This window comes from Heliconius melpomene, chromosome 15 (genome assembly GCF_056956725.1).
Source record: "Heliconius melpomene rosina isolate 202511_hmr_F chromosome 15, ASM5695672v1, whole genome shotgun sequence".
NCBI lineage: Eukaryota > Metazoa > Arthropoda > Insecta > Lepidoptera > Nymphalidae > Heliconius > Heliconius melpomene.
The window spans coordinates 7,372,814-7,386,273 of record NC_140403.1 but is presented as its reverse complement, the minus strand read 5'-3'; the positions used below and the strand labels follow the sequence as shown (position 1 = coordinate 7,386,273).

Genomic DNA, 13,460 nt, shown 5'->3' with positions numbered 1-13,460 from the left:
AAAAACACTCGACTTAATGGTGAAGACCGCATCAAAATCCGTTGGGTGGTTTAGAAGAAGAAGAGTTAGAAACAACAGACAGACACGAAAAGCGACTTTGTTTTATAAGATATAGGATTAAAATCACAAGCACGAATACTCCAAGCCTAACCTAACCTTGAAAACGAACGACAACGTGTTTAAAGACAAAACACAGAGTAATTATTCAAATGAAATAGTGATTTGGGTCGAATGGATTTAAGAATTTCCATATACCTAACCTGGAAACTATAAAGGTATTTTCAAATGTGATGCTTTCATCTGCAAATTATTCGTTCAAAGTCAAAGGAACTCTTGTATTCATTTCTTGGCACGTCTAAGCAATAAGTGAGAATGTATGAAAGAATTTACATGATATTAAACACTCGTTCATGATCCGTATACATCAGGAAAGGCATAGAGAACCTTAAGGCACTCTGTTCCTATTAAGACAATTCCGTTGCCCACTTTCCATCAAACTCTGGTGGTTACATGTTAAGACGCAGAACTTAACGCCGCGTTTTGCCTCGCTGCCAGAGCGCCGAAATTAAAATGTTAAATTTTGGATTTCTTTGAGTGCAAATCGAACCACATACTGTCACACTAACAGTCACACGCATGAGCTACTGCACCAAGGCGGACCCCATTAAACACTAATTTACATTTATTTCTTCTTTCTGACACATTCAGATTTATACCAAAACATAGGAAATTTCTTTTGCATAAAAAATATTTCATAAGCTAGCGTCTTGTGTGCAATATTGTATAAGGCAAATGACTTCATGATATTATTTTTGGTCAAATTAAGAATCACAATGAAATTAATACATTTCCTCGAATGGGAATCGAACATTGAACCGTCGCGTAAACAATCAGGTACCTACTGTACCACTGTGACACAAAAGTAGAACTCGAATATTATACACCTTTTTATTGAAATAAAACCGTTTAAAAACATTCTAAATTACTTCGATTGCTGAAAAAATATATACCTAGTAAATTCTTTGACGTCCGTGCTAAGACTTATTAAATCAATTTTTAATGGAAATAATATAAAATAAATATCGATATTACATTTTATTACAATTTATTTCATAAAGCCTTTAATGTTCTAATACTTAAGCTATATATAAAGAATGCGGTAAACAATTTGCACCACAAACCAATCGACGCGGGCACACACGCAAACTACTCGTAACTTTTCGATTATTCCTCATAAAATATAATGATAGTGCTTATTTTTAAATTATTTTGTATTTTGATTTATTTTATTTCTTTTTAATAAATAATCTTTTAATATGTTTAGATTATGTTTAATATTATTTTTTTAGTATATTTTATCGATTCGAAAGTGTATACGTAATTTTTCAGGTATTATATAATCCATATAGATTATACGGACCACCTTCTAAGTATTTAAATAAATAAACTAAATTATCTGAACATGTCAATATTAAGTAAATATATTAATAGAAATAAAAAAACTAAAACCCTTTACTACAGAAAAGTAAATAAAATATCCGAGCTTTGTTCACAGCGTTATTTGGTAAACGGATTAACAAAACTGGCTTCCAAGCTTTAAATTAGACAGCAAAAAGCGACCGCAGAGGGGAAACCTTGTCACCCTCCAGGTAACCCCTTTTAGTTTTTAGACACCGGGAAACAACGGCACCCAATACTTTATATATTTATTTAACTTTTATAATTTTATACTTACTTTTAACTTTAAAAGTTTAGTATCGATTTGATATTAATTTGTATTGTAGAAAAAAGCGGAGAAACGATAGAGATTTTCTTATTACTGAAATTAATATTACTATAGCTGGATACTAGAACTTAGTGCTAAATCATTCTATTTTCCGCTTTCGGATCGAATTCGAGACACTACAAAAATGAGTATGGGGTGGAGTCAACGCCACGCTTTGCACTCACTCAACCACAGCGAAGAAACAATAATATGATAATTATTTAATTTCCTCGAATAGGAATCGAACCCATCCTCTTCAATGATTACAGAAAATCAAATGCCTTACATATTTTTTTCGTTAATTCCGCACGCCTAGTCCAAAGGCACATAGCAAAGGTTAACATTAACGGTGACATTTAACAAGTGACGTGACTGCCGTCACGTGTTCTGATCGAATTCGATGAACAGGTTTTATAGAGCGATATTACTTTGAGGTCTTTTGTCTAATGAATTATATGTGCATTAGATTTCTTTTTTTTTTGCATTTTTTTGGTAATATAACTTGAAATAAATGGTTTTTTTCTAATCAAAGTCGGTAGTTTGCACATGTGTATGGCATAGTTAAGCTCGTTGTACCGTTTGAGGTAAACGCGACGGTTGCGGCTTCGAATACCACTCGAAGTATAGTTTTTGTTTTTCATTTTTTCCCGAAAATTGAGAAGTGGTTGGGAACGGAGTGTGTTAAAACTACAAAAAAATAATTTACTAAGTGGAATTTGTTTTGATTATATAAAGTGTAATTAGTGTTACAAATTTAACCAATGTCTCACATATAGGTATTTTTACATCTGTACCTAATAAAAGCTAAAAACAATTTAAAATTTAATCATCTAGAATAAATTTTATGTATAATTTTTATAGGACGAAGTAATTTAATATGTTTCAGTCTGTTTAAAAGATCAAACTTTACTTTTCACTGTCAAAACTCGTTTCTAGTTAAGTGAAATATAGAAAGTTTTAGTAGAACAATTCTTTTAGCGCTTGTAACTCACGTACGAGCACGGTTATTGATTTAGAAAAATATTTGCAGTTTGTTTAAATAAAAGGAGAAATTTTACATCTTATTAATATTAGTTTTGTCTGTCTTATAGCATTAAATACCATGATGTTATTGGGTTCAAATCCCGTCAAAACCCCTCGGAGGCATTGCGTTTTGCCTGAACACCAGAGGGAAGAAATGAAAATAATAAACTAGGAGCGGAGTATCTTATCACTATGTTCCCTCGGTCATCCTGCTGTGTGCGGGATACAGCGTGAAGCGGATTTTTCTTTCATTTCCTCGAGTAGGAATCGAACCCACACTTGCACTTGAAATATATCTAAGCAAATATAACCGAGCCGAGCCATGAATCACTAAATGGAATCCACGTGATACACTCGTTATGCCATTGCATGGATTTAATTCCATGTAATTTCTAATTTAAATAATATAGCAGAAGTCATTTACATATTGTGGTGTTCGATTTTACCATGACAGTACACGCCCTCTGACCTAAATTACTAAAGTTTAGTATATTCATATTTTATATATTAGAATAATTATGAAAAATGCATTTCTTTTGTTAAATTTTTTATTATTAGTAATTTAATGTTTTTTTTTCGTCTGGTTACATTAGTATAATTTTTAACTGGAAAAATGTAGTGATTATTACTTTCCATTACTTGATAAGTATTTGGTATTTTTAAATGAATATTTTATTTAAATAATAGGATTAATATTTATTAACTATGGAATAAGGTTTTAAATATTTATGCTAATAATATTTAATAATTAGCATTCTCTTGACAAATAATTAAAATAATATTAAAGTTTTAAAACGTTTATAAGAACGTATGGCTTAGTGGGTGAGCGCTTGGATAGTTTCTAAAAGGCGCTGGTTCGATTTTCGCTATATTCTATTTATGATATATCTTGTTAAAAAAATATTGAACCGTTTCTACCAATAGCGAAAAAACTAAAAAAAAATTGAAATATATAGGAGTGGGAAATGAATTTTCGAATAAATATTATATTATTAAAAGATTGACAACATCCAGAAATGGTCTAACATAGTAAGTAATGACGAGTATAACAAAGAATTAAAAATTTAGGAATTCTAGTTGTAATTTGCACAATAGAAGAGTTTCGTATGAAACGTGACATTAATTCTAAGCTATTTAAGAATAATTGGATTTTTTATTATCTTTTATTAAATTAACTTATTAAAATTGTGAAAAATAATAATAAAAACTAACAAAATTTACTATATAAATCCTTTATTTACTTTCCCCAGAATAATCTACAGCATTTTCTCATACACGCAGCTCACACAGGTGTAGAAATATTGACAAATCGATAGGATGCATCAGCGTAATGCAAACGAAATGTTTGATTCCATGCATACTCGTATGAGTGGATATAGGAAAATATAGATTCAAAGTAGAAGTGAACGGCAAATAGCAACTGTAAATACGGCTTTCAACTAATTGGAAGCCTTACGTACATACCAAAAAGGATTTTTCGCTAGGGAAGTCTGTCGTTTTATACTTGGCTAAGTAATAGGTGATTATTTATTTATTATATTCGTATAGGCTTATTTTTTGGAATTTAGTTATGTACATATTCTTAGGTGGAAAATGGGGAACGGAATGTCTTAATATTAGGTTCCCGTATAAAAATGATTACAGTTTTATACCAAATACAAAAAAAAAATATTTAATTTTTCATAATGAAAATTTTTATAGTACCAATACAAATTAAGTTTAAGGTAGTAGTAAGCTTTAAATGTAAGTAAGTCTTTATTCGGCCCATATTAATAATTTTCATTTTAATATTATTAATTATTTTAAAGAACTTGACAGACAAGAAGAAACATAAAAAAATTCATTAACACAATTTTTTTCGATAAAATTCAATATAATTTTAATAATATGACAAATCTCATTAAAATGATATCATTCTCAACATTATTTTGCGAGTTACTTTAAAATAACAAGATACTTTTTAGTTATTATAAAAAAATCTTGTTATTTTTAAAATAGATAATATAAATATTATTAAAAAAGTGACCTATTTTTTTATAAATTTACTTTAATAGATAAAATACAGTTTTGTATGACACCTAAGTACAACAGAAGAACTTTATATAATATTTCCAAATAAAAAATGTACCATTTATTTATCTCAATCACTAAAACATAAATTATCTATTTGTATACAAATTCGTAAATTTTCTTTTAATCTTCTTCCATTTCTTCATCTTCCATTTCACTCAATAGATCTTCTAGAGTTCTTAACTTGCGTGAAGTGTTTTAACACTACGCTCCCTCTGCCTACCCTCCTACATGCGTGAAGCCTACAAAAAAAAAGGAAAAAAAATAATAATCCTCTGTCGTCCCACTTACCTGAAGACGCAGGTAAATGACGTTGCAACTGAATCACCTGTACGTCTGTTTACTTCATACACTTTTCTCATATTATACTCAGTTTGTATGAAAATGTTAAGGCTAACATTGCTATTCAGAATTTCTGCATTATACGTTTTAACGTATTCTACATATGTTGTTTAAAATGATGAGGAAATGCAAGCTATTTTTAAAGTGAATCTAAAAATACACTTGTGTTTTTTTGAAGAAAATTATAATTATCACGTTTTAATTCAAATTGTACATCATTTTTAATTGTGATGTAGGGACATAAGCGTTTGAATGTAAACCTCATAGGTTGTGGGTTCGATTTCTTCTCGAGGAAATGAAATATTTCTTCGCTCTTCTGTAGAGCACCCAATGCCTCCAGAATTCAGCGGAAAGTAGGGGGTGGCTTGTCTTAACACTAGGTTCCCTCTGTTTGACAACTGCGGGATACAGCGTAAAGCTGAAAACAAATATATAAGTACATATGGGGGTACGATAATAATATTTTTTCGATTTCACAGTGTGTCAAAATACTATAGGACTAGACAGATTCAATTATTTATTATCTTGTATTTCATGTTTTCATATGTCAATTTATAGATTATTTATTCAAAATGCGAAGAAAAATGGAGAAATGGTTGTACTAACTCTAACGTCTCAACCTTAATTAAGATTAATTTAAAAAAAGATCAAAGTTTAATAATATTTACAAAACTTTTGCTTAAATAAAAAAAAAACTTTGCAGAAGTACTTGAATTACAGGAAAAAAACACTCAACTCCACCTCTAACAACGTGCAGTCTGATTGTAGGGTAAGTCGATACCATTTTATCTTCAATCAGTGACGGCACTCACCTGGTACGGGGGAAAATCTATAGTTTGTATCATTACTATGCTGATCTAAGGCTGTACGAAATTTACTTCCTTTTGGGTAACTTCCCCTAAAATGTGTAGTCACGTATAAGGATTTTACAATGGAAAGTACAAGAAAATTTGTAAAAATATATACTTGTACTATTATATATGCTAATAGTACCTTTAATCTTATAAATATGAAGAATTTGTTTAATTAAGCACGCTAATCGCAAGATTTTTTTTTAAATTTTATAGTTTATTTATCAATAGAGGTTTTTTTATTTATTATTTTTTTGGCATTAATTTCCGCCACTTAACACGCGAGTATTTTAACACTAGGTTCTCCAGTTTCCTTTGTTCCTATCCTGCTTCATGCGGGATACATGAAGCCAAAAAATGTTAAAATTTTATGCGATTTTCTCATATAGATACATTTTCTCACATATTTAGGTTAGCTTTTTATAATAAAAATACTAAAATGGATTTAGGATGTAGAATTAAGAAACCTTTTAAATGAGACTATTTATCCGGATTATTCGCGTATTTTTAGTATTATAGGTTCTTGGAAATCACACGTTGTGAACATTTCACAATCTCTGGTCACAAATAGACTGAAGTGATATTCTAGATAGTAAAAGATAAAAATATTATATCTAATTACCGCCAACGATTTCTTAATTGCACTGCCCTGGATTCTTACAGAATGAGCTGACTGCCTCATGCCCGTATGGTGGGTTTGGGACTTCAAAGTTTTCATGACTGGGTCCTAACTCCCAGGTGGTAGAAAGTTTTCAATCGTGTTCTCTTTTGAAATTAAGATGTTTTTCGATTTCAATAGCCTCGCGGATCATTTTAGGAATATATTATGTGTTTTCCTTAGCAAGGATGTAGGGTTTATCAAACCTGATGTAATGGTTGGGTTTATCTACTGTATGCTCACACACATAGACACTGCTATACAGACAGGCATGAAACAAAAAATAAACTTATTTTCTCCTTCTTCTTCTGGGCAGATTGCGGAGAAAGTATCTTTATACTAGATCTCTCTCTCTCTTTCTATCCTCGTAGGTAAAATATAGTTTATTATCATAACAACGTTATTTACGAAGCTAAAGTGGTTACGCGATGGCATGACTAAAATACATTTGTCAGATGAGACAGTACTTAATGGATGCGTATAATTGACCCTGTAAGTATATAATTTTGTTATAACTTATATTTATGTTAATATATTTGAACAACTCTTGAATTACTTGTTTCGAAAGTTTTAATATATTTTGGATACAACAAAATCTATTTCAACAACTAGAGACTATTAGCGTCCCTATAAAAAAAAAACGTTAAGTGCGAGTCGGACTCTCGCACTGAGGTTTCCGTACTAATTCCGGGAAGTATAACTTATAAAAGTTCACAAATTTAAGTTTGTATCGATTTTTTTCTTTGAAATACCTCTAAATTTTCACGTTTTGTATATTTTCCCCAAATTTCATAAACGGGAAGCTTGCAATAGATTAACTATTATAAACTATCGTTTTATATGATAAACTTCCGTTTTTGTCATTTCAAGTACGGAACCCTAAAAGTAAATGTTTTAAAATATTTTTTGTTATTCATTAAATATAAAAATATTGAATACACAATGACCTTGTTTTCAAGCTTCACAGAATATAAAATATAGTTTATTTATAAATAAAGCCTTATTCTGTTGCAACTTGCATAATTGTCAATTCAACGGAGCTGAAATGCGGATTAATATTTAAAATTTTTATGATTGAACAATATAATTGTAGTCCATTTTCAATACAAAAGTTATAAATAATAACTAGCGAAACAAACGCTACGCCCGCTTTACCTTATTGTCATATTATAGCCAAATTATACAAACCTTTATATAAATTGTAGCCTATTTGTTATTCTTATGTATAAGCTATAAAGCTTAATCTAATTCCGGTAAAAAAGGGTTTGTGGTGTAGGGGCACTCGTGTGTGGCTGCAGAGTCTAGAGTCGGAAGAGTCGGAGAGTCGGAGAGAGAGAGTAGAGTCGGAGTAAAATGAAACATTTTTTTTTTGCTCTGGCAAAGCATGACTTTTAGTTCCGCCTTTTGTCACACACATTGCCCCAAGAATCCGGTGGAAATGGGAACGGAAGTATGGTTCCCAGGTACCCTATGCCATCTCTGCTCTGTGCGGGAAACTGTGAAAACAAAAAAAATGTACACTAACACAAAATACATAGAAAAAATCTTCACATTGTAAAATTTTTCCATTCATGTAAAACAAAACGTGTTCTTACTATAATAGAAATGTTACGGTACTGCAACGGAAGACTAATTAGCCTTTTTTCTTGAAGTTCAAGAATAATACCTCACATTATACGGTGTGAACGAGTATACCGGCATAATAATAAATGGTTGAGCCTAATTACTTTATGAAGGCATGGCATTGGAGAAAGTGGGGTTTATAATTTTTAACAAAAAAAAATCGACTTCAACCAGTTCCCCTAATAAGGATCTAACCAAACTCTCTCTAAAAGTTATGTGATTTTCTCATGGATTACATTGTCAGAAATGGCCGCCATTAAAACCAAAAATGCGACCACAAGGAAAGTACTTGCATTGAAATAAAAAAGTACTCTCAAAATCGGTTCAGTCAGCCAGAAGTTCTGAAGTACCAAACATGAAAAAATACAGTTGAGTGTCCCGTCCTCCTTTTACAGAAGTCGGTTAAAATTATTCAGCGTAGCGTGAGGCACGGCTACCAGTAAATGGATATTTAGATACATAAATCAAGCCGTGATAATCGTATAGGAACTCAAATTAGTATAATATGTCGCATTTTAATGCTACGAGCACGATATTATTTACTTTTTGTATAGGAATAAGTGTTTTCTTTTGGTGAAGTTTTGTAATTCTATTGGATATTGGATTGATTTTTTTTTTGAAAGGAAAGAAAGTGGGGAGCGGAGTATCTTAACACTAGGCTCTGCCTACCTTGCTACACGTGTAGTATTTACATTGACAAACTATTAAAAGCACACTACTGAAATCACAAAATGCAAGTGAAGATATGAAATATATATGTATAATTCTGATCCCGGTTTTAGATTAACTACCATATAAATATAAATAAATATTTTTTACATATCATACTTAAGTACAACAAATATACAGGTTGTATTTATACATTTTTTAAGCTTTACTCTTATCCCGCATGTAGCAGGGTAGGCAAAAGGAACTTGTTCCCCATTTTCTTCAGGGAACTCTGTTCCCTATTTTTCATCGAATTCTAGAAGCATTGAGTGTTGAGTAGCGGAACTTAACGCCAACTAAATCATAACATAAAACCCAAGAATAAATCTATTATTCCAATAAATAAAATAATAAAAATGAAATTATCATAAAAATGAAATAAATCGTAAAGAACAAATAAAGAATCATATTTCAGTGAGCATTTCCGTTTACAGAAGAAGAAACACATTGTTTATGCTCGTTTTAAGAGGATTTTTATAGTAGCAACCACGAGGTTATTGCCAACATGACAATACAATACGGCTGTCTGTACCATTTGATACCTCATAAAACATAATAATAGGACATACATACGTTTATTATAATGTATCTATACTTAAAAGAAACTATTTCTTATTTACGAGTATACGTACTTATGTATATCTCTTATTTTATTTATATCAACTTCACGCTGTCTTCCGCACACAGCAAGATAGGCAGAGGGATTCTGGTAACACTAAGACTTTCGTTGCTTATTTTCCGCCGAATTCTGAGACATTGCGTGCTAAGTGGTACACTTCTTTATGCCCCGGTAAAGAGGTATGTCACTTAAAGACAAGATTTAAAAATATTAAATTAATATTTAATATCTTCAATGTTAATCGAACCCACGACGACTGGCTTCAGTATGGAAATGTGAATAGAATCCATGTGAGTCCATCCATGTGAATAGAATCTTATATATATAGGGTGGTTAGGTTGTTATAATATTATAACAAATTCAAATTCAAATTCAAATTCAAAATATTCTTTATTCAAATAGGCAATTATTATAAGCACTTTTGAATCGTCGAATGAACATATGAACAAAAATACAAAAGAAAACCAAAATAAAAAAAAATATTATTATACTATTTACAATCATGTGAGACTGACGCTTGTACTAAGCTCGGAGCCCGTATTATTATATATCCTATCCTGTATATATCCTATATAGTCTTTTCCCATAGTAGTCAAGTAGCCCTACGAATCCCGCGGACCGGAAGTCTAATGCTTTACAATATGAAACATCACCTCGCACCAGGCAATGCCTCTTGCCTCAAATCCACTGGTTATTGCCCTATATCTTCTTATTGGCTGTTTATCGAAATCGTGACTTGCCTGAGCAAGTCTTAGCGGACATCGATAATTTTATTTAGCGACAATTTATTTCTTAATAGTGCTACTTTTATATATGAGAATGAATTCTCTAGGTGTTTGTTTAACAATATTTTACTCTTCTAGCCTTCTTATTTTCTATAAGCTAGAATAAACTATCTTTACATAGAAAATAGAAATATATTGTTATAATTAGGTGAAAATGAACTGACTGTTAAGCTTAATTTCTAGCTAAATAAACAAATTGGCAGTTTATTTTTGTGAAAATCTAAACGAAAATTAGACTTTTAGAACTTAATTTTACAGCTTATACTTTCTCTATATAGTAAATACTATTAATTACTATTAATATGTGATAACGGCGATAAATCAAAAATTATAGGTTGATTTATTTTCTCTTAGAATAATTTCAAAAATGTATCAACCACTTATAGGTTTAGTTGGCCAAGAAATAGTGATTTCCTACGTTTTCCTATCTTTTACATTAGGCATACTTCCCAGCAAGCAGCATAGATGACTGTGCTGAAATTTCTCTCTTCTTAGCAAAATTTGTACTATATTACATTAATATCAAAATTTAACATTTCGATAAATTAATAAATAAAATTATTTTTGCAGTGCGCGGCTGGGCGGGCGGCCTGGCAGGAGGCAGCGGCGCTGTCGGTGGGCGGCGGCGGCCTGGGCGCGGGCGGCGCTGCCCGCCGCTGCTCCGTGCTCGGCGACCACCCGGGTGCCAGGCGCGGGCCAGGCGCCAAGTGGCATCGCACCAATCGAGTAAGTTGTGGAAATTTTGTATAAGATATATAAAAATATTGTGCTAAAGTTTCTATAGAAATAGTAAATTAAATAAAAAATTATGTGAAAATGTGAGCCAAGTTCAATTTCAAAAAGTTAAAAGAAAGAGAAGATCTGAGTGATTTGATTTCTGGTTTTTTGATAAACATATGATAATTAATTTTAAATCTAAATTAAAGACTAGGTTTATATTAAAATTAATTGTACAATATTTTTTTCATTATTAAGCAAAGAAATATCTTAACAATTTTCAGGTTCGAGATGCGTCATACGGCTCATCGTCGGACTCGGAGGGGGAGGCGGAAGGGGCACCTGGGGAGCCGTGGGGGGTCGCGAGGCTTCTGTACGCGGGCCTCGCGACACTCGCCGTCGGCCTCGTCGTCTACTTCGTCGGTACCGGAGACAAGGTTCCTTATTAAAGTATTTTTATAAAATGTTAACACGAGGACTAAATATGAAAACTATCCAATAAGTGTGCAAACTTTCATTATTGACATTTATTAATGTATAAATTTTCTACCTTACAGGGTTTCAAAACACCAGCCCTTCGGCTGGTGGGCCCCTCGCTTATTGTGGCGGGGCTGGCATGCTGTGTATTACGTATTATGTTCTGCATATTCGCCAAGCCTTGTTGCAGACGGCGATCCAACCACAAGGAGAACAGAAGGTAAGAAAAGTACAAATAATTAATCATAGTACGTAATTCTCTGACACTTCGAAAATCTATGAAACTTAAAGGCATTCTGATAATCTAATAAGCTGCTAAAATTAGCTTTTTTCAACAATTTTCTTTCGTCAGTCTTAGAATTTTTCCAACCTCTTTGGATTAACAAAAGTACCAAGTGATTTATCACTATTAAATTTATAATGAAGGCTTCGATACAGCTTCTGACTGTGTAATTTGTTTCACTTTCTCTAAAAGTGTATTTATTTGTAATCATCCATAGAAAAATAATTTTTAGACTGTCCGGATGCGTGGAAGGCGAGGAGATGCCGTTGGCTCGGTGTGGCGGGCGAGCTGGTCCTGCACAATGCTCTCCCGCGCGCCGACTCGACGCGTCCTCCTGCGACGTATCCAGTTTATCCAGCGGGGAAGAGGACGAACGGCTCAGGAGGTACCGCACGGCGAACGCAAGTTTACAGCCACAAACTGTGCTGGTTCAGCCGGTGAGCTATAGAGAAAATAAATAGGAATGATTCATTAATGTTTTCTACGTTATGGGTTATCCTTAAATAAAACCTTTTAGAAATATAATTGTTCGATATTAACTAGTGCCATCAATTCGTCATATATAATTTCTTCCTAATTTATAGGAAAATAGTAATTATTTAATCTCGTTAATAAAGCGTTTTTATATTGTCCCAAATTTAAAATTGAATGTAAAAAATATTGAAATTCCAGGCGGGATCACATCCAAAACCGTCGCCGTCTTTGCAATCGACGGCAGGTGGAGCAGGCACAGCAGCGAGTTCAGGGGTCACAGGTGGCGCTGGGACCGCAGCCATGGGGAGCACGAGCAATGCTGGGGCCACAACCACTGCGGGGGGCAAACGGCCTCCACCTCGCAACGTATCCTTTGCAGGCGCACCCGACGGCGAGCTCGTCCTCAGCCCCGCCCAACTACGATCCTAATAAAGCAATAAACTATCCCGCAATACTTTTTATACGAAACTCCATTAAGTGACTGCTCGGTTTGCACGTTTGATATCTCATATATTCAGTTGTTTCGATTGCGTTTTGCAACGAGTGTTTGAGCTCCATAGCTAGTAGCGCAACGGATTCATAGTACTTATAAGTAATCGTGTAATTTAAGCGTTGTTTGTAAATCCGTAGTGTTTTAATACTGAATGTGCTAGATATATCCGTCTTAACGCCAATGTCGGTAGCTGAGGTGCGGTTTTTATCTCAGGTTGACATAAAAACTCGAAATTGTAAGGTTATTGAAAATTAGGGGAATTGTGCTTAAGATGACATACTTTTTGTTTGAAGACAAATATTTCAAATTAATAAAGTCATCTGAGAACAGCATATTGCGTATACTATTATATATTTCATAATCTACGAAATTATTTTAGTTTCAGAACAATCATCTTTCAAACATCTTAAAAATAAACAAAAATCGCACTTAGGTCGACCAGTGTAAGACGACATATCTACAGGGTAAAATGACATACTTAGTATGTGGTATAAAAACCCCATCATTATTTGTCGAGCATAGTTCACAAATAAATAGTTTCTTCTTTGCTTGGGGGCTTTTAAACAGTATTA

At 32.7% G+C, this 13,460-nt stretch overlaps 1 protein-coding gene across 3 annotated transcripts in view; it reads left to right on the top strand.

Annotated features, from left to right (window-relative positions):
- Window positions 1-13,150, top strand: part of LOC146531559 (uncharacterized) — a 55,930-nt gene extending 42,780 nt beyond the window's left edge. For all 3 annotated transcript variants that reach the window (XM_085198325.1, XM_085198323.1, XM_085198324.1), the window contains exons 3-7: window positions 11,015-11,170; window positions 11,446-11,598; window positions 11,719-11,858; window positions 12,154-12,358; window positions 12,594-13,150. In XM_085198325.1, the coding sequence (XP_085054451.1) occupies window positions 11,015-11,170; window positions 11,446-11,598; window positions 11,719-11,858; window positions 12,154-12,358; window positions 12,594-12,824 (885 nt within the window). In that variant the 3' untranslated portion in view covers window positions 12,825-13,150. The remainder of the gene's footprint in view (window positions 1-11,014; window positions 11,171-11,445; window positions 11,599-11,718; window positions 11,859-12,153; window positions 12,359-12,593) is intronic.
- Window positions 13,151-13,460: the final 310 nt, after the last annotated feature.